The sequence below is a fragment of the Pistacia vera genome, unplaced genomic scaffold (genome assembly GCF_008641045.1).
Source record: "Pistacia vera cultivar Batoury unplaced genomic scaffold, PisVer_v2 Contig58, whole genome shotgun sequence".
Taxonomy (NCBI): domain Eukaryota; kingdom Viridiplantae; phylum Streptophyta; class Magnoliopsida; order Sapindales; family Anacardiaceae; genus Pistacia; species Pistacia vera.
The window spans coordinates 704,188-722,237 of NW_022196423.1; the positions used below are offsets into that span (position 1 = coordinate 704,188).

Genomic DNA, 18,050 nt, shown 5'->3' on the forward strand with positions numbered 1-18,050 from the left:
TTTCGCATTGGTAGGCACCCTTCAACACGTGGAGGATTAACAACTAATCAACCAATCAACTTACATACATGATTATTCATTCAAGTCAACCTGATTTTCAGCCGTCCGATTCAGATATCAAACCTCCATCGGATCTGTGGTATTAGTTTTGTAAACTGACATAAGAAATCTCCAGGATATTAGTTTAATTATCATCACAAGAAGCTTAGTTTACCATTAAACTTGACTTAATAGCAAATTAGCAACACCATATATATATATATATATATATATATAAATACTGTATCTTTAATAAATAGAATAATAGTCTGTTTTAGAATTCCAACGAAAGAGATACTGAGCTGTCATTGGTTGTTGTGTGTACCCCTTAAAGGAGACCTTTCCAAGTCCATTCCAAGCAGTTAAGCAATCTGTGTCATCCTCTTAAAGAAACCATTCAACCATTTCAACACTTTTCTGCATTAAAAGCCAACTTGTGCTATTAAAAATAATCACACAGATGAATAAACTTCTTTCAGTGCTTGGATAAGAAAAAGAAAAGAAATACTTCATCAATGGCTAAATGGGATGTAACTAAAGTTGTTCACTGTCTCATTCTCACGTTATATGTATTATATTTCTGACAGCTATGACTATTGACGAACACTTTCATTTCCTAAGGGAGTGTTGATCACCAAGTACTTTGAAGCAAAGTGTAATACCGCGTTAAAAGCTTAGCAATTGCATTGACTTTACAGCTTTAGAAATTAGAATCCCAGATGTTTATTTTTGGATTTAGCATACGAAATAATGTTAAAGGAATCCCTGTGGTCTTGTTTTCTAGCTCTAAAACAATGCCATTCTCTTAGATCCATCCACATCACATGTACATGAAGCTTCGTTCAAATATTTTAATGAAAGAAAGGTGTATCAATTAAATGTATAATCTAATGGCTTAATGCAAATAATGGAGACATATAATTCACAGTAACCTACCTACATTGTAACAGTAGTTGCAGGACAAGGAGGTGTCTGAGTCCGTGGCTCAATGGGCCGATGGGACGGTGCTCTATGTATTGAATGAGTTAACCTGAAGAAGTAGATTAGATTAGATTAGATTAGCTTAACTGGTCTTGAAAATTTTCACCAGTAAAACATACACAAATAGTAGTTGCATGCAAATCTATAGAACTCCACTGAGAATCACTAATGATGTATGCACTTAGATAAGAGAGTTTGACAAAAAAGAAAGAAGGATTAAGAATATGAAAGAATGACTACAGCTAAAGAAGATATAGGAGGAGATCCAAATCTAAAAAAGAAAAATACATAATATGATATCAACACATCACATAGATACTAAGAGTATTTAACATAGATATGAGAAGATTTCAAGTAGTTGGTAAAAACCCAATAGATTTCAGTATTTAATGATGTATTATAGATTGATTTTTAGATACTTAATTTGGTCAGACAGATCCTTTGAACCTCTATCCACTCAAATCTTGGGAAACCCCTTGTGTTCCTGCAAAATCTCCTTAAAAAAGGCCAGAATTCTGCCTCGTGCTTCTTCAGTTTCGTGTAATATGTTCTCTTACACCTGCATCTACTAGAGAGAGAAGAGACTGATAGGAAACATCCTGTAAGTTTCATATATGATCATGGTAGCTACCTAGCTTTTATATTTAAAAAAAAAAAAAAAAAAATAGGGAAAATTATAAATGGGCGCCGTTGACATATAATTAGGATAATATATGAGACGGTCGCTAGACAGAACTATTCCAAACTTGTACTATTCTATTCTATCTTCAACTACTGTACAACTTTTTGTTTTATGCAAAAACCAACTGCACAGAAACAAAGAACCAAAATTATTATTAATTAGCTACTAGTTGTATAACTTGCCTGCCTATTTAAGAAGGCCTCCCCTCTCATGGTTGATGAGATACATGCCAGCACTTTCTTGTCCTCCCTGTCTATTCTCTCCACGTTTCCACACCTCAAACTCTTCCTTTTTCCAGTAATCCTAACCTGTCCTTGTCCATTTTCTTTTCTGTTCAAACCACATTTATATCACCATTTTCTCAATCTATCATCTTCAATTTACATTCTCATTTTAGTAAGATGTGGGCTTTCTGCATTGGAGCTTTGCTTATCATTACCATCACTCATTGGCTTTACAGATGGAGAAATCCCAGATGCAATGGTAAACTCCCTCCTGGTTCAATGGGCTTGCCGCTTCTCGGCGAGACCCTTCAGTTCTTCACTCCCAACACTTCTTCTGATATTCCTCCCTTCATCAAGAAAAGGATGCAAAGGTAATAATTTGACTTAAATTCTTTTTGGTTCAACAACTAGTGAATTCATCAGTATAATCCTCTCTATATATTATCCACATTTTTCAGATACGGCCCAATATTCCGAACTAGTTTAGTTGGACGACCGGTCGTAATATCAACAGACTCTGATCTCAATTACTTCATCTTCCAGCAAGAAGGACACATGTTCCAGAGCTGGTATCCAGATACATTTACAGAGATCTTCGGACGACAGAATGTGGGTTCATTACATGGGTTCATGTACAGGTACCTTAAGAACATGGTGCTAAATCTCTTTGGTCCTGAAAGCCTAAGGAAAATGCTCCCTGAAGTTGAGCAGGTAGCATGTAGGAAATTACAACGGTGGTCAAGCCAGGATACAGTTGAATTGAAAGAAGCAACTGCAAGTGTAATTTCACCCACCTTTCTTCATCTAATTGATTATCCACCTATTGTTTTCTTGTTTGGGGTCTAATAATTCTATCTTTACAGATGATATTTGATCTAACTGCAAAGAAGCTGATAAGTTATGATCAAGACAACTCCTCAGAGAACCTAAGGGAGAACTTTGTTGCATTTATTCAAGGATTAATCTCCTTCCCTTTGGACATTCCAGGAACAGCTTACCACAAATGTTTACAGGTAACCAATCTCTTCATTACACCTTATATTTTTTCTTCCCCTTTCTCTCTCTTGAACTGGATGAATGGCACTCATGAACTGAGTTATATTGCCCTGAATCACAAGTTCTAAATATCAAACAGTTGGCTCTGGCTTTTGGTCTTGAAGTTTAAAAGTTTTCAGGGCAGACAAAGAGCGATGAAAATGCTGAAAAACATGCTACAAGAGAGAAGAGAAAACCCAAGAAAGCATCGGACTGATTTTTACGATTATGTGCTAGAAGAACTTCAGAAAGAGACTACAATCCTCACAGAGGCAATTGCTCTGGATTTGATGTTTGTGCTACTGTTTGCTAGCTTCGAAACAACTTCCCTAGCTTTAACTTTGGCCGTCAAATTTCTCTCGGATTGTCCTCTGGTGCTGAAGAAATTAACGGTGTGTGAATTTTTGTAGCTTCAATTTCTATATTGTCACTTTTCTTCAGTGTTTCCCCAACTAAAATGTTCTAAATGTTTTCACCTTCTCAGGAAGAGCATGAGGCAATTCTAAAGAATCGACAAAAAGCTGATTCTGGACTTACATGGAAAGAATACAAATCAATGACATATACATTTCAGGTACTTCAATCACTTTCACTTGTATTAAAAATGTTTGACATATTGGAATACTAGTATATAACTCTGTTCAATAAATCTAAAACATTTCAATTTTGCAGTTCATAAATGAAACAGTTAGACTGGCAAATATAGTTCCAGGAATCTTCAGAAAAGCACTGACTGATGTCCACTTTAAGGGTAGGCAACAAATTTATTGGTCAAGTTTGCGTTTGTACAAAATAGGTGTATACAAGCAAACAATTTGACATACCATAAAAATTGTAATGGTGCAGGATATACCATTCCAGCAGGTTGGGCAGTTATGGTATGTCCCCCAGCTGTACACTTGGATCCAGCAAAATATGAAGATCCTCTGGCCTTCAATCCAAGTAGATGGACGGTGTGTAGCTTTCTACAAGTATAAAGTGATCTAAAATTTAATCATTTTTCTATGGTTCAACTTTCTAACAAATGGTTCCATCAGGGAATGGAGACAAACACTGCATCTAAGCATTTCATGGCTTTTGGTGGTGGCATGAGATTTTGTGTTGGAACAGACTTTACCAAAGTGCAGATGGCTGTATTTCTCCATTGCTTGGTCACAAAGTACAGGTAAGAGAACCGTGTAATGAGATGAGTGTGTGCTGTTAGTGAGAGAGATAGAGAGGCTAACCTGTTGTGCTTTGGGATTTCTTCAGGTGGCAACCTATCAAAGGAGGCAATATAGTCCGAACACCTGGTTTACAATTTCCAAACGGCTTTTATGTTCAGATTACAAAGAAAGATGTAACACCTGAATCTTCATAATCAAACCAGAACTAACCAGGCAGGTCGTTGATGTGGCTAGAAGCAGAATACCTTAAGCTCCTGACTTGGCATCTTACAACTCAATATTCCTATCGCTACAAAAGGAGTATCATAGTCTAAAAATACTCTTGGAGACTGTAGAAAACAAAGAACCAGTTCAATGGTCCCAGCCAAGCTGCAGTTTTGCTCACGGTCAATTTTTTTGTGCCATACACAAGAGTTATGTGCTTTCCTTTTAGTTTGTGTCATTGTATACTTGAGAGACAAGTAGAAAAAAGGAAAAAGAAACATCAAAGTCATCTACAGTGTTCAAAAATATAACATACTCATTACAATGAAATTTACTTGTGACAATAATTGTAAATGTTCTGATCTCATTCTGTATATGAATATCAATTTTACAGCCACAAATTTTCAGAAACATTTCCATTCAACCCTCCAACCCAAAAAAGGAAGACAGAAAGAAGAATGAAATTATGAAAATATATATATATGCTCTAACACAAGTTTAATATAACAGGCAATCGAAATTTGAGTTTATTATTCTCTGTGCTTACTGTTTAGTTTAAACTAGATCATCCAGCAGCTTATGCTTAAGCAAGTTATAGTCCTCTTGCCTCTCTTCTTGATATATGCTATCTTTGATAGCCCTTAATAAGATTCTCTATCCTTCCTGCGTCTATGGTGCCCAATATGATCATTCTCCCTTCTGTCCAAGTGTACTTGCTGCATGATACTTGATTTCTTACCGTGCCCATGTTTATGCTTATCTTTGTGAACATAGTGAAGATTATAATAATAGTCACTGTTCCTGTCAGACTGATCATGTTTGTGATCTATGTGAATACCACTTCGCCTATGATGAGCATCATGCTTGTGGTGCCTACCCTCTTGCTTGTGATGTTTTTCAACATGGATGTGGGAATGGTCAAAATCAATATTGTGCCTTCTCATATCCCTGATTCTCTGCTTTTTAGTCCGAGAATCGTCTTCCCACCAGTCATAAATAGGATCAAAGAGTCCTTTTTGATGTAAAAGCCACAGAAGCACAAGCACTACAACTCAAAGTACATGGTATTATGTAATTTTAATTTTAATACTAAAGAGTATTGACTACTGAATAATGAAGTAACAATTACCTGTTGGAAAAATTGCCAAAATTAGACCAAACATCACTATCCAACTCATGCATATGTACTGTATATGGCAGCTGAAGTCAAAGAAACCAGCACATTTCCTTCTGCATTAGAAAAAGAAAAAATAAGATAAAGAATTAACATCTTTATATGAACTTCTAGAATAAGTGCCTATGTCTGTAACTCATCTCAAAGCAAAGCTTTCTCAATGCCCACAAGAGAGAGCGAGAGGAGTTTATGATGTTAGATGTATCAGATGCAAAGCTTTCTCAAAGCTCACAATAGAGAGAGAGAGAGAGAGAGAGAGAGAGAGAGAGAGAGAGAGGAGTTTATGATGTTAGACGTATTAGATTTGAAAAATGAATTCGACACTGTTTAGGCTATTGTCTTCCTGTGTTCTTGAAGATGATGAAGATCTTACAAAAATTTTGATGCATATTCTTAGTNTAAGTAAGGTGGATTAGGAATTGAATCATAGTAAATCAAAAGTAAGAAAAGATCAATCAATGAATTAGAAATTTTTCTAGAGAAACAATCAGGAAAAAAAAACACTATATTCTTCCCATTGTGAACTACTTAGAAAACCTTTTATTCTTTTGTTGGGACAAGCTAGTCTCCAATTCGTCTAAACCACAAATAATACAAACTATAATTAAGGTGTTTGGTTGGAATGAAAGTTGTTTTAAAGGTAGGCAAGGATCGGACACAATCGGGCCCAGGTTTGGGCCCGGTTGGGACCAGTCTTTCATGGGCCTGGGTCCATCGCAGGCCCATGAAAAATATTAGGGCTAGGGACTGGTCCTAGGCCCATAGGACCGGTCCCATGGGCCTAAATAATTTCATTTACCAACCTTTATTTTTTATCTATTTAGGGACTTAATTGAAATTATATAGGGGGTTTAATGTAATTTTTAGGGATAATTTATAAATTTTTAATTAATTAATTAATGGATAATTAAATATAAATGAATGACTAAATGTTAATGAATAATGAATTAATTCTTAATTGGCTATAAATTTAGGATGTTTCTAATTTAAACTTTAAGGAGATAATAATAATTTAATTTTAAATTTTAACATAAATATAATATTCACATAATCACACTTCACAAATAAACAATTAAACAAATTTTATTTTATTAAATTATTAATTTACATCGTCAATAATATTTACATCCTCCAAATATGTGTTTCTAAAGAGGTTGAGTAGTTCGAGATCTTTAGGGTGCTGCTAATCTCTTTTGTCCGCATGAGTCCAGTCCAATAAACATGTTATGACTTCAACCATCTCATTGGTTAAAAAACATCTTTTCTCTTCAATAATGTGGCCACTAATTGAGAATGCTGACTTAGATGCAATTGTCGAAATTGGCACAGATAAAATGTTACGTGCCATTTGGGATACTATAGGGAATTGACTTGCATTGTGGTTCTACCATTGAAGCACATTCATCTCACGATTCTCCTTTATGGTCATGTAGGACATGTCCATTTGTAGGTACCAATGCAGCTCATTTAGTCCAAGTTGTTTATGCGAGCTACTACTTCCACCACCACCGTTGTCACGTGCCACAAATCTCCAGATGCTCGTGCCTTGCCATCCTTGGTCTTCATCAAGGTCCAACTGCTCGTCTCTACTGGCGTTGGACACTCCAATGTGCCTAGTCTGATATAAAGAAAAAAAGCTTTTCAATTTTCTATTAAAGTCTATCAAATAAGAACTATAGTCATATTGTAAATTATGGCCTATCTTAGTAATCGTAAAATTAAATACACTTAATTAAAATCTAGGATCTATAATAAGACCTAATCCATATAAGAATGGAATATCTAACCAATATTTTTGATATATTTTTTTTCCATTGCAACAACAATGTCACGCAAATCTTCATTATATCTATATTTAGCAAAAGTTGTAGAAATTCGAAGTAAAATATCTAACACTATATTAGTAGTAGGATAATAAATATCACTTAATAAATTAGTGAAATCATAAATAAATTTAAGAAACAAAAAAAATAGTTCGCAAACTGTCCAATCAGATTCGCTGACGACTTCCTCCAGATAGTTCTTTCGGTTGACGAACTCTGTAATTTGTCTTGCGATTGGTATAATTTTTTCCAACATCAAGTACCTGGAGTTTCAACAAACAGGCATGTTTGTACATAACTTCTTTTGTTCAACTAACAGATCCTCTTGGCGACAATATTTGCGGAATTTAGTCCATCTTGATTTGCTACCGGCGATGAATCCAATAACTGCGCACACCCTTTCAATCCTCAAATTTATAACTTTTAAACTTGCTTTAACAATCAAATTGATGATGTGGCAAGCACATATCTAGTGAAAAATTTGCCTTTAACTTGCGGATCCAATCTCTTTTCAACAATCAAATTGATGATGTGGCAAGCACATATCTGATGAAAAATTTGCCTTTAACTTGCAGATCCAATCTCTTTTCAAATAAAGAAACTGTCAAGGTGTTAGCAGTTGCATTATCAAACATTAGCGTCACAACTCTCTCAGATAATAAATATTCTTGTAAAATTTCAATAATTGTAAAATAAATAGTTTTAGCACTATGTTTTTCATATAATATTTTAAAACCTATTAATTTTTTTTTGTAAATGTCAACCATGATCTAGATAATGTATTGTGACACTCAAAAAATCTATTTTCGATCTAGCAGCCCATATATTTGAAATAAGTGCAATAGATATATTCCTCAAATTTTGAAATTCTTTTTAAATTGGTTTTTTATTTTATCATAATGGTTTTTTATGTCCCTTCTAGTTGTAGCTCTACTAAAAGAGGTAAATGTTAGACAAAAAACAGTTTTAATCATTTGAACAAAATAAGGATTTTCAAATAAAGAAATAGGAGAGTCCGTAGCACATATGAATTTTGCTATTTCCTCTCGTACTATGAGTACATTGTATTGTCATGTTGAGAGAGTTGAGGATTGTGGATTAAAATTAAGTTGAGTTTGAATTTGCTTACCTGATGCGATTGAATCTAAACCAGACTGGCGTGACTACTGCATTTGTTGGGAGTGTTTTTTCTCCAAGTGTCACCACATCGTCGAAGTCCAGTTCTCAGCGCTAATAACAATTGAACAAAATTTACATTCTTCGCACGTCTCTTCCCCCAACCCATTTAGCTTTGGCCGTTTTGATTTGGTGAAGAATTGTCATACCTTGGACACGACCCTCTTTGACGGTCAGGTTGTGAAGTCGCAGCTCACTTGTGTTTGGCTGGACCCAGTCCCAACCGTTTGTGATTGCAGAATTGGAGTTGTTGCCTCTTGAAATGGTGAAAATGGATCGAACTCTTCCATTTCTTCGATGGATGGAACTTAAAATTCATTTGGGGATGAACCTCCGAATACATATTTTCAAGAATTCATTATGAATTTATAATAAAATAATAAATAATTAAAATGAAAGAAATTGAATAATAATATGAATAATAGATGAAATTGAAAAATGGAAAAAACTGAATAATATAAATAATAATATGAATGAATGTAAATATAAATTGAAGAGAATTTGAGAACTGGAGTAGAAAGATTGAGAGTTGAGTTGACCAAACTTTTTTACATAATTGTCCAACGATCATTTTGAAAAAATGAAATAAAGGTTTGGTCTCGAATAGGGGCCCGGGCCCTCCTCCATGGTTTGGGCTGGGTTTTAGGATTGGACCCACTAGAAGCGATCCTCACAAAGATCGATCCTAAGCTCGGGTTTTTGGGTGGGCTTTTTGGGTCCGGTCCCAAATGCCCACGTCTATGTTGTTTTAAAATGAAAAATCCTATGCTGCTTATAAATGGTCTGTTCCCAAATTATATATAGGCCCTTGGTTCTTGGAAATTAAATAGACATAAAAAAGTTTGCTACATTATTTGATAATTCACTTACCTTTTGTGCTTTGTTTACCTTTAAGTGGGCTCCTCTTACACATTGGCCTCACTTTTTTTTTTTATTTGGCCCAATTTTCAAAAGTCCATCTCATTAAAAATGTTTTACACTATACAAACTAGGGGTGATCGGGTTCGAGTACCTTAGAATTTTTGGAGAAACTGGAACCAGTTGGTTCTTGAAATTGGGAACCGGAATCGACCGGTTTTGGTTCCTCACTAGCTGGAATCGAAACCTGTGAAACAAGTTCCTGTTTCAGGTACCCTAGATAATTACAATTGGTCTTTACCAGTTTATAAAATGACAAAAACACTTTTAAAATTTACAAATACACCTGTATTTGTTTACATATTCTTTAACTTTTCTCTCGTTAATTAATTTAAATATTTCAAATAATTTTAATTAGTTACTGTTAAATTACATAAAACCCCCCAATGTTGTATACTACCTTTTTAAACCCTGGTTTTTTCTCGGTTCCTAGTAGGGTACTCTATTCCTGGTTCCTAGCAGGGCACCCTATTCCAAGTTTTAGTTCCAGGATTGAGGGAACCGAAGTTGGAATCGGAACCGAGGAGTCCTGGTTCCTATTTTTTAAAACCGGAACCTACTTTATGAGAGTCGGTTCCAGAATTCCTACCTGGAATCGGGATCCCAGGTACCTGACAGTTGCGAGTAGAACCTATTTTCTTGCTCACCCCTAATGCAAACTTTTCCTCTACATTTATTAGCTGACGAAATACAAAATTAACATCAAGCACTGTATTATTTTAATACTATTACAATTCATAGTAACAAACATTGCTTAAGAGTATCGGATAACAATTATGAGTAAATAATATATAGTTTAATCTTGAACATGGAATTAAAACATTTGGTGTGCTCCATGTCTTACTGCTATCAACGTGAAAATAAATAGCTTCCATGGCTAAGTTCCCGAATAAATTTTTAGATAATGTTTTATGATAATATATAATTTTGTGTAGCTCTTTACTTTTTAAATAAATTATAAGAAATTTCATATTGTGAAACTCTATTAACAATGCCAAACATAACAACTAAAGATTAATGGCATCAGCTATATTAATTAGAGGTGTATATACGCAGTTCAGTTTCGGTGTAACAAAAAAGAAAAAAAAATAAAATGAATAACTAAATAAGATATTTAATTAATCATTCCATTTTTGATACTTTTATAAGGGGTTTTTGATATTTTCAGGTTTTTTTATTTCTATTTTAAATAATCTTAGGGTACATAATATAATATAACAACTATGGATGTTTTTCATATTGATTAATGTTATTTTTCTTCCACATCTTATTTTATTAAATTTGTCCTCCACATCTTATTTTATTAACCCCATGTATTATTGTATTTCCAAAATGACCATTCTTATTGATATTTTAAGTTTTAACTACATATCATATAGTTTATCAATCTTGATTCATAAGAATCACATATCTTTTGTCTTATGAGATTTATTTTGATATTAAATCACATATGAGATGAGCATCAATCATGGAAGAATTATAAGAATATTTAACTAATTTTATTACAAGATGGTATATTGTTTGAATTATTTTTTATAATCAAATTTTTTTTTTTTATTCAATCTTGTAGTGATTCGAAAAAGTTTAACCTGCATATTGAACCTGCAAAACAATTCAATTTCTCTTTACAATATTGACAAACCCTATTAGTCAAGTGAGTGAGTTAATTTCTAGGCTTTATTCTTAAATTAATAACACCATTTTTTTTTTTACAAATTAAAAAAAAAAAAAAAAAGTTGAAGCAAAAATAATAACAAAGGTATTGTTAATATTGATTTAAAAAGATGTTTATAATTTAGAATAAAAGTTAGGAATTTTGTAATAAAGTATATATCTTGTATACACTTATTATTTTTAGTTTGTTCTATTTAATCATTTTAAAAGAGGATCAAACTAAAATTAGAAGTAAAACAAATTAATAAAAGACGGTCTAATAAGATAAACGATAAAGGGCAATAAAACCACACCCAATTTGTATTAAAAAGAAAAATGGTTAGATGCTTCTAAATTCAGGTATTCTTAACAAAATCTCTATTTAATAGAAAAACCCTAATCACAATCAAGCTCTAGATTTGTTTTGGTTTTAAATAGGCGAAATTTGGCGGCAAACCAAAGCAAATCGGTTAGTTTAGTTGAGACCAGACCACGTGTCAGTTTCTGAACTACTTAAAAGTCTTACTTACACCCACCACCCACTTATTGCTGTGCACGTCTGCTTCTACTACGATCCCTACGTTGTTTGCTCTTAACATGTTCTTGTCTTTTCCTCCCTCAACTACCAAACAAAAAATTGTAAAAATAAATAAAATAATTATATTACGTTCGTTGTCCATTCAAATTTCAGTTTGTTTATATAAGTCTAAAAATTTATCAATTATAGTGCTAAAATATGAACAAAACATAAAATAAAAATGTATAATAAGATAAAATTCGATTAAATTAATATATAGACAATAAAATATTTTGTAAATTTTAATTGTTAAATGTTAACATAAAAGAATAAAAAAAAATTAATTTTATGGAAAAATTGTACTTTAACTTTATAAATATAAAAATTTCATATTATAAATATATAATTGATAGAATTAAAAAAGAATGTAATGTTGTTTTTACATATATAAAAAGCTGCGAAAGGCAGAAAAACTATTGGATTACCGGAAATGTAGCTCCGCAAATCACTCTTCTTCTTATCTTTGATACACACTGGACACAACCCATATGGCATCTCTTAACAAAATTGAAAATTTAATTTGTTTTCTATTTTTTTAATTTTTTTTTTCGATTTTCCATTCATGTCCTCTCAATTTTTCAATCTTCACTCTCCACAAACAAAAAAACCAATTATTTTTTTCCTCAGTTTGATTCATTGATTAAAAAAAAAAAAAAAAAAAACCAGCCACCAACAAAGGCCGGCCAGAAATCCCCGCATCCTAGAACATATTGCTTTTTGTTTTTTGTTTATGTTCAGTGCTAGGACTTCTGGTTTGGTTTTGGTTTTGATTTTGCCTGGTTCTGTGTTAGTAATAACCCCTCTTTTTTAGCCTTTCTTTTTTGAAATTTTTGTTTTAGTGTCTTGTTTTGATTTGTTTTGAAGAAAGTTTTGGAATTTTGAGTCTTGAATATGAAGAGGTTTCTGGGTTTTGTGTAAAATTTTTATGACGTTAATGTGTCTCTTAAGTGAGGTAAGGAGATTGGTTTCTTGATTTGCAAGTAATATGATTCTTATTTGGATGAAAGTGACAGTACCCAGATTGAGAAATTTACAGAAAATGTGTTAGTGATATTGAAATTTGAAGGATTGGTGAAGATTTTGGATTGTTTGTTGAAATGCACAGGCACCCATTTGCTTAATGTTAAAGTTATTGCAAAGGGTGGCTTGTATGTTTTTGCAGCACACCAATTTGGGAAGAAGGTAAAGATTATGGGCTGCATTTGCTCAAAAGGGTCGGCGCCAGATGATGATGTAACTGCGGATGAAAGACAGAAAGAGTTGAATATTGCTTCCGTGCAATTGACTGCACCCGCCCCTTCATTGAAAGATGAGTTTATAGTGAGAAAAAGTGCGGTGAAAGAGGATTCTATAGTGAGGAGATTGAGGGAGGATTCTCAAGTAAGAAAATCCGGTCCTGCTCCGGGTCCTGGTGGTGTAGGGAATGCATCAGGGCGGCCGTCGTTTAGGAGTGGTGGTGGTGGGGGAGGAGGAGGAGGAAGAGCAGGGAATGCATCAGGACAGCTGTCGTTTAAGATTGGTGGTGGTGGTGGAGGGAATGCATCAGCGAGGCCGTCGTTTAAGGCTAATCCGAGTTCTGCGAGTGGTTTATTGGAAGATGCTGAGAAGAAGACAATGATTGTGGTTGTGGAGGGGCCAAAGAGATCACGTCATCAAAGATGTGCTACAATGGATGTTGGAGTTGCCATTGCAGGCATTGAAGGACAATCACAGTCACAGATGTCGAGGATGGTTGGCTCGCCGCTTGGTGCTGAAGGAGAGCAAGTTGCCGCTGGATGGCCATCATGGTTAGCTTCAGTTGCAGGTGAAGCTATAAAAGGGTGGGTGCCCCGGCGGGCAGACTCCTTTGAGAAGATAGAAAAAGTTAGTTCTTGTTATTGCTTATTACTAGTTCAATTCTTTAATTTTTTTCATTAAGGTTGGATAACTGGATTAGTATTCTTGAAATTATTGATTCTTCTGTCACCATATATATTTTACTATGTTTTTGGATGATTTCTTATTTTATAACAAACCTGCAATGTTGAATGTTGTTACTAGTTGTTGTTAGTAATAGAAGTTTTTCAGAATACTTTTTCTTTACTTGGGCATCAGGAAGAATGGCTACTTGATAATTTTGTTTATAATCGAATTAGTAAAGCAGAAAGTCTGGTTAGAGAAGATGTCTAGAGTTAATTTAGACAAAAATGATATGAATTTATCTTTCTAAGGTTTTCTTAATAGCTATAGAATATGTTGAGCAAAATACACACTTATTTTCTTTTGTGTTGATATCAAATCTCTTCATTTTAATTTAACAGAGAAACTCAGACCGAAAATCAGTTTATGATCAAGCATAATAATAATACCAGCTAATATTGTTGTTGCCATTGTAGTGATATATTGATATGATGACGAAACTAAAACCTTTCAAAAGCAATCTATTGAAGTGAAGTGAAGTGAAGTTTGTTAATGTTGTGATTTGTGGACACTATATCTATATATGTTGAGTCCACATTGGCTTCTGGTCGTTTTCTTGTTATAAGCAGGTTCTGAATTTGCTCGGATTGTTCTGCAACCCTGTATTCTAATTTCCAAATTGTATGATACATGCGCAGATTGGACAAGGAACTTATAGCAGTGTATACAAGGCCCGTGATCTTGAAACTGGTAAAATTGTTGCATTGAAGAAGGTGCGGTTTGTCAACATGGATCCAGAAAGTGTTCGTTTTATGGCCAGAGAAATCTACATTTTGCGTAAAGTTGATCATCCAAATGTTATGAAGCTTGAGGGTCTAGTCACTTCAAGAATGTCAGGCAGCTTGTACCTAGTTTTTGAGTACATGGAGCATGACCTTGCCGGGCTTGCAACAACACCAGGCATCAAGTTCACCGAATCTCAGGTAGTTTCTTTTCTGTTTGTTTCGAAGTTTAAACTTTAATATTTTTATGTAAATGCATGCTGGACACTATAGTAGGCAGGATTTGTCTTTCATCTGATAAATCTCAGCATTGCAGTAATGTAAAATGATCCTGGAGTTCTGAAAGTTCCCTCTCCTTTTCTCTCAATGAGTTAATTTGGATTAATCTATATGCTAATTTGTGTTCCAGATCAAGTGTTATATGCAACAGTTGCTTCGTGGACTTGATCACTGCCATAGTCGTGGTGTTTTGCACCGAGACATAAAAGGTTCAAATCTTTTGATAAACAATGATGGAGTTCTCAAGATTGGAGACTTTGGTCTGGCAACATTATTAGAACCTGATCAAAATCAACCATTAACGAGTCGAGTTGTGACTTTGTGGTACCGGGCACCTGAGCTTTTGCTTGGTGCTACAGAGTACGGACCTGCTATAGATTTGTGGAGTGCTGGTTGCATCCTTGCAGAATTGTATGCGGGAAAACCTATTATGCCTGGACGAACAGAGGTATTGTCAGTAGATCTCTACCCGTGCTAGACATAGATACAAGGAACATTCTGCATAACTCTAGAATGAAGCTTCGTATATAGATCTGTTTCTTTTCTCGCTGAAATTTGTTTTGGATTGATTTCCATATATTGCTTTTACAGTTCTTTTCTATTTTGTTTTCTGCTATCATATCGATCATTATATTAAGATATTACCTCAACATTTAACCACCAAAATTTGTTTGTCATGGATGCTTTGCTGTATTGGCTGGGGAATGAAATGAACTACAATGGCAAGCAATTAGTACTAATAACAAATCTATGGTTATTTGAACACAAATGCAGCATTTTGTGTGTATGCACGCGCATTTGATTGTTATAATCACATGTACTTGCAAATTAATATCAATAAGTTTTATCCATAAACAAATATTCCAATGGGGATGATTAAACAATTTTGATTTATTCATTGATAGGTGGAGCAAATGCATAAGATCTTTAAGCTCTGTGGTTCACCCTCTGATGAGTACTGGCAGAAAAGAAAACATGCTGATGCAACTAGTTTCAAACCTCAACAGCCTTACATGCGCCGCCTTCCTGAAACATTCAGAAATTTCCCTCGTTCAGCATTGTCTCTGGTTGATAAACTCCTTTCGATGGAACCTGAAGATCGGAGATCAGCTGCTTCAGCACTAAAGAGTGAGGTATTATAGAGTTTACTTATAGATATACTGGACCAAGTGCTCAAAAGTGATTTTTAACATTAATATCGTGTTGAATTAGACTCACAATCTCTAACCAAATTGTGTCATACGATTCATATCATAGTTTATACTAGCATAAAAAAAACTTGCGTGTAATGTTATAGTGGGAAAATAAGGTCTTAATTGTGACGGCAATACCAATTTTAGATAGTTATGATGCTGGGAATCTTTATTTGACTGCTCCGTCTCTTGTCACAGGCTTACTTCTAGCAGTGTGATGATAACTTCATAGCTTTGATGATCATTTGTTAGGCTTCTCTTTGCAGTGCAAGAGATCATTTAAGGGATTGACCTGGTTATTTTCACTCAACGAATTGCAGAATTTGCTTAACTTACACATGTGCTGTAGCAAGCCATGCTGTAACCCTTTTTGTTATTTGAAACTATAAGAGATTTTTTTTTTTTTTTTTTTTTTTTTTTTTAAGTATAACACCTGCAGTATTTAAATCTGTCTCCTTATACCTTGAATCCTAAAAATGCAATTGTGAAAAGAACGTTTGAAGTATCTGTTTAATTTGTTGGATTTTGTTCTTTATCTTCTTTGCTAATTGAACATTTTATGAATTACATTAATGTTCTTAAAATTTGAATATGGTTTTGTGTGTTTTTCTTTTTCCAGTTCTTCACGACAGAACCACTCCCTTGTGATCCATCAAATATGCCAAAATATCCACCAAGCAAGGAACTTGATGCAAGGCGTCGTGACGAGGAAGAAAGAAGGTATTATCTGAGATAACATTTCAAAAATCTCTCTAGGCTCTTCGGAAATTACGAACACACTATATCTTGTGAAGTGATAGGCTATGGTATTTTGGATTATTATAGGTTATATGATTATGTGTTATGTTGGAACATATGTCATGATATTGCCGTCAACTTATTTCTGGAGCCTGGGAAAATTATATGCTTTCATCTTCAAAAGATCCCAACATAATAAGCACATTGTTAAATACGCTTTCTCTGCTTTGATTTTAGGCAAAGGGCAGATGCTGTAAAAAGACGTGGACCTGAATCCGTTAGACAGATGTCAAGAGATTTGCGTACACCAGAATTCATTGCTCAAGGACAGTCAAAAACCACAAGCATCAGCCACAAGTACAATTCACAGGATGATGCTGGGGCTGGCTTTCCAATTGACCCACCCAGGGGACATATGCAGAAGGGCTACTATAAGACTAGCTCAGTCGTTCACCCTAGCGCCATTTGGAATAAGAACGCTTCTAACAGAATAGGTACAGAATTGAGGGCACAGAGATCTCAACATCCTCAGGAAGATGCTTCGCTTAGAAGTAATGATAGAATTTTCACCAAAGAACCTGGAACGGTAATCAACTTATCTAACTTCTTCCGCCCTCTTCGCCTGCTTTATTATACTTGAAAATTATATATGAATTTTAATGTGAGCATGAAACCTAATGAATGTACCCTTTGCACTAACTACTTCTTGCCTACATCGGTACATTTTCTTTAAGCTATGTGTTTATTGTCCAATTCCTGGTTATTCTCTAAATATGAAATGCATTTCTGTTGTTCCAGGGGTATGTGCCAAAGAAAAACAGAATTCATTACTCTGGACCGTTGATGCCTCCTGGAGGAAACATGGATGACTTACTAAGAGAGCACGAGAGACAAATCCAACAGGCTGTTCGTAAAGCTCGTCTTGAGAAGTCTGGAACCAACAAAAACAATGAGGTTCGCGGTCAGACATACAATTGCGGAAGATATGCCAAGTAATTCTCAAGAACTTTTTAACTCTGCTGTCTTGTGAACATGGTACCCTCCTGGAAATTGGACTAATTTCACTGGGAAAAGCAGCTGACCTCTCCGGGGAAATCATACTAGGGAGAGCGATATGCCATGGACGTTTAACCAATGATTGAATTGGTCCATATTGAATGGTAGTTGTGAGATTCTTTTGCAGTAAAAAAAATGTTCCGAAAATGATAAATCAATAAGCATTTGCTCATAATGTTTCTTCAATTTTCAGTTTCTTGCACCATGTGGTCGGCAAAACTTACTTTGTATAGGGGAAGGATGGATTGGGTTGTTGGGTAGAAGCCAATATTTTATGTACTCGCTGTAACATAACTCTTCATTGTATTTAAGAGATGGTTAACACTTGGTTTGCTCATATTTGCATTTGAGCCAATTTCTCCAAGTTTTTCAAGCTATATACTTATTTCGGAGAATCGAAATCCGTCATAGTTTCCGGTTTCTTGAATTTTTAAAGATCTTTTTTCCTATA

General features: G+C 34.5%; 3 protein-coding genes across 3 annotated transcripts; 2 read left to right on the forward strand and 1 right to left on the reverse strand.

Annotated features, from left to right (window-relative positions):
- Window positions 1-1,948: 1,948 nt before the first annotated feature.
- On the forward strand, window positions 1,949-4,321 carry LOC116109428 (cytochrome P450 87A3-like). Its single transcript, XM_031395641.1, has 9 exons — window positions 1,949-2,297; window positions 2,385-2,706; window positions 2,790-2,939; window positions 3,102-3,353; window positions 3,446-3,535; window positions 3,634-3,712; window positions 3,808-3,914; window positions 3,999-4,126; window positions 4,213-4,321. Exons 1-9 carry the CDS (start codon window positions 2,104-2,106, stop codon window positions 4,319-4,321), a joined length of 1,431 nt encoding a protein of 476 aa, XP_031251501.1. The 5' UTR covers window positions 1,949-2,103.
- Window positions 4,322-4,822: 501 nt separating this feature from the next.
- Window positions 4,823-5,556, reverse strand: LOC116109440 (protein HAPLESS 2-like). The gene is made up of 2 exons (XM_031395651.1): window positions 5,461-5,556; window positions 4,823-5,376 (listed from the first exon to the last, which is right to left on the reverse strand). The coding sequence occupies exons 1-2, from the start codon at window positions 5,507-5,509 to the stop codon at window positions 4,973-4,975; spliced, it is 453 nt and encodes a 150-aa protein (XP_031251511.1). The 5' UTR covers window positions 5,510-5,556; the 3' UTR covers window positions 4,823-4,972.
- A 7,287-nt stretch (window positions 5,557-12,843) lies between these two features.
- LOC116109429 (probable serine/threonine-protein kinase At1g54610) lies at window positions 12,844-17,539 on the forward strand. The gene is made up of 7 exons (XM_031395642.1): window positions 12,844-13,515; window positions 14,250-14,534; window positions 14,743-15,060; window positions 15,518-15,745; window positions 16,425-16,525; window positions 16,781-17,129; window positions 17,342-17,539. The coding sequence occupies exons 1-7, from the start codon at window positions 12,844-12,846 to the stop codon at window positions 17,537-17,539; spliced, it is 2,151 nt and encodes a 716-aa protein (XP_031251502.1).
- Window positions 17,540-18,050: the final 511 nt, after the last annotated feature.

What these genes read in the sequence shown, in the direction of transcription:
- LOC116109429 (XM_031395642.1), top strand. Translation starts at nt 12,844, where the DNA reads ATGGGCTGCATTTGCTCAAAAGGGTCGGCGCCAGATGATGATGTAACT. An exon ending in TCAAGTTCACCGAATCTCAG is followed by an intron (nt 14,535 to 14,742) that starts GTAGTTTCTTTT and finishes TTTGTGTTCCAG; the next exon opens with ATCAAGTGTTATATGCAACA. An exon ending in TTATGCCTGGACGAACAGAG is followed by an intron (nt 15,061 to 15,517) that starts GTATTGTCAGTA and finishes ATTCATTGATAG; the next exon opens with GTGGAGCAAATGCATAAGAT.
- LOC116109428 (XM_031395641.1), top strand. Translation starts at nt 2,104, where the DNA reads ATGTGGGCTTTCTGCATTGGAGCTTTGCTTATCATTACCATCACTCAT. An exon ending in CTTACCACAAATGTTTACAG is followed by an intron (nt 2,940 to 3,101) that starts GTAACCAATCTC and finishes AAAAGTTTTCAG; the next exon opens with GGCAGACAAAGAGCGATGAA. An exon ending in CAATGACATATACATTTCAG is followed by an intron (nt 3,536 to 3,633) that starts GTACTTCAATCA and finishes TCAATTTTGCAG; the next exon opens with TTCATAAATGAAACAGTTAG.
- LOC116109440 (XM_031395651.1), bottom strand. Translation starts at nt 5,509, where the DNA reads ATGAGTTGGATAGTGATGTTTGGTCTAATTTTGGCAATTTTTCCAACA. An exon ending in TTTGGCAATTTTTCCAACAG is followed by an intron (nt 5,377 to 5,460) that starts GTAATTGTTACT and finishes TTTGAGTTGTAG; the next exon opens with TGCTTGTGCTTCTGTGGCTT.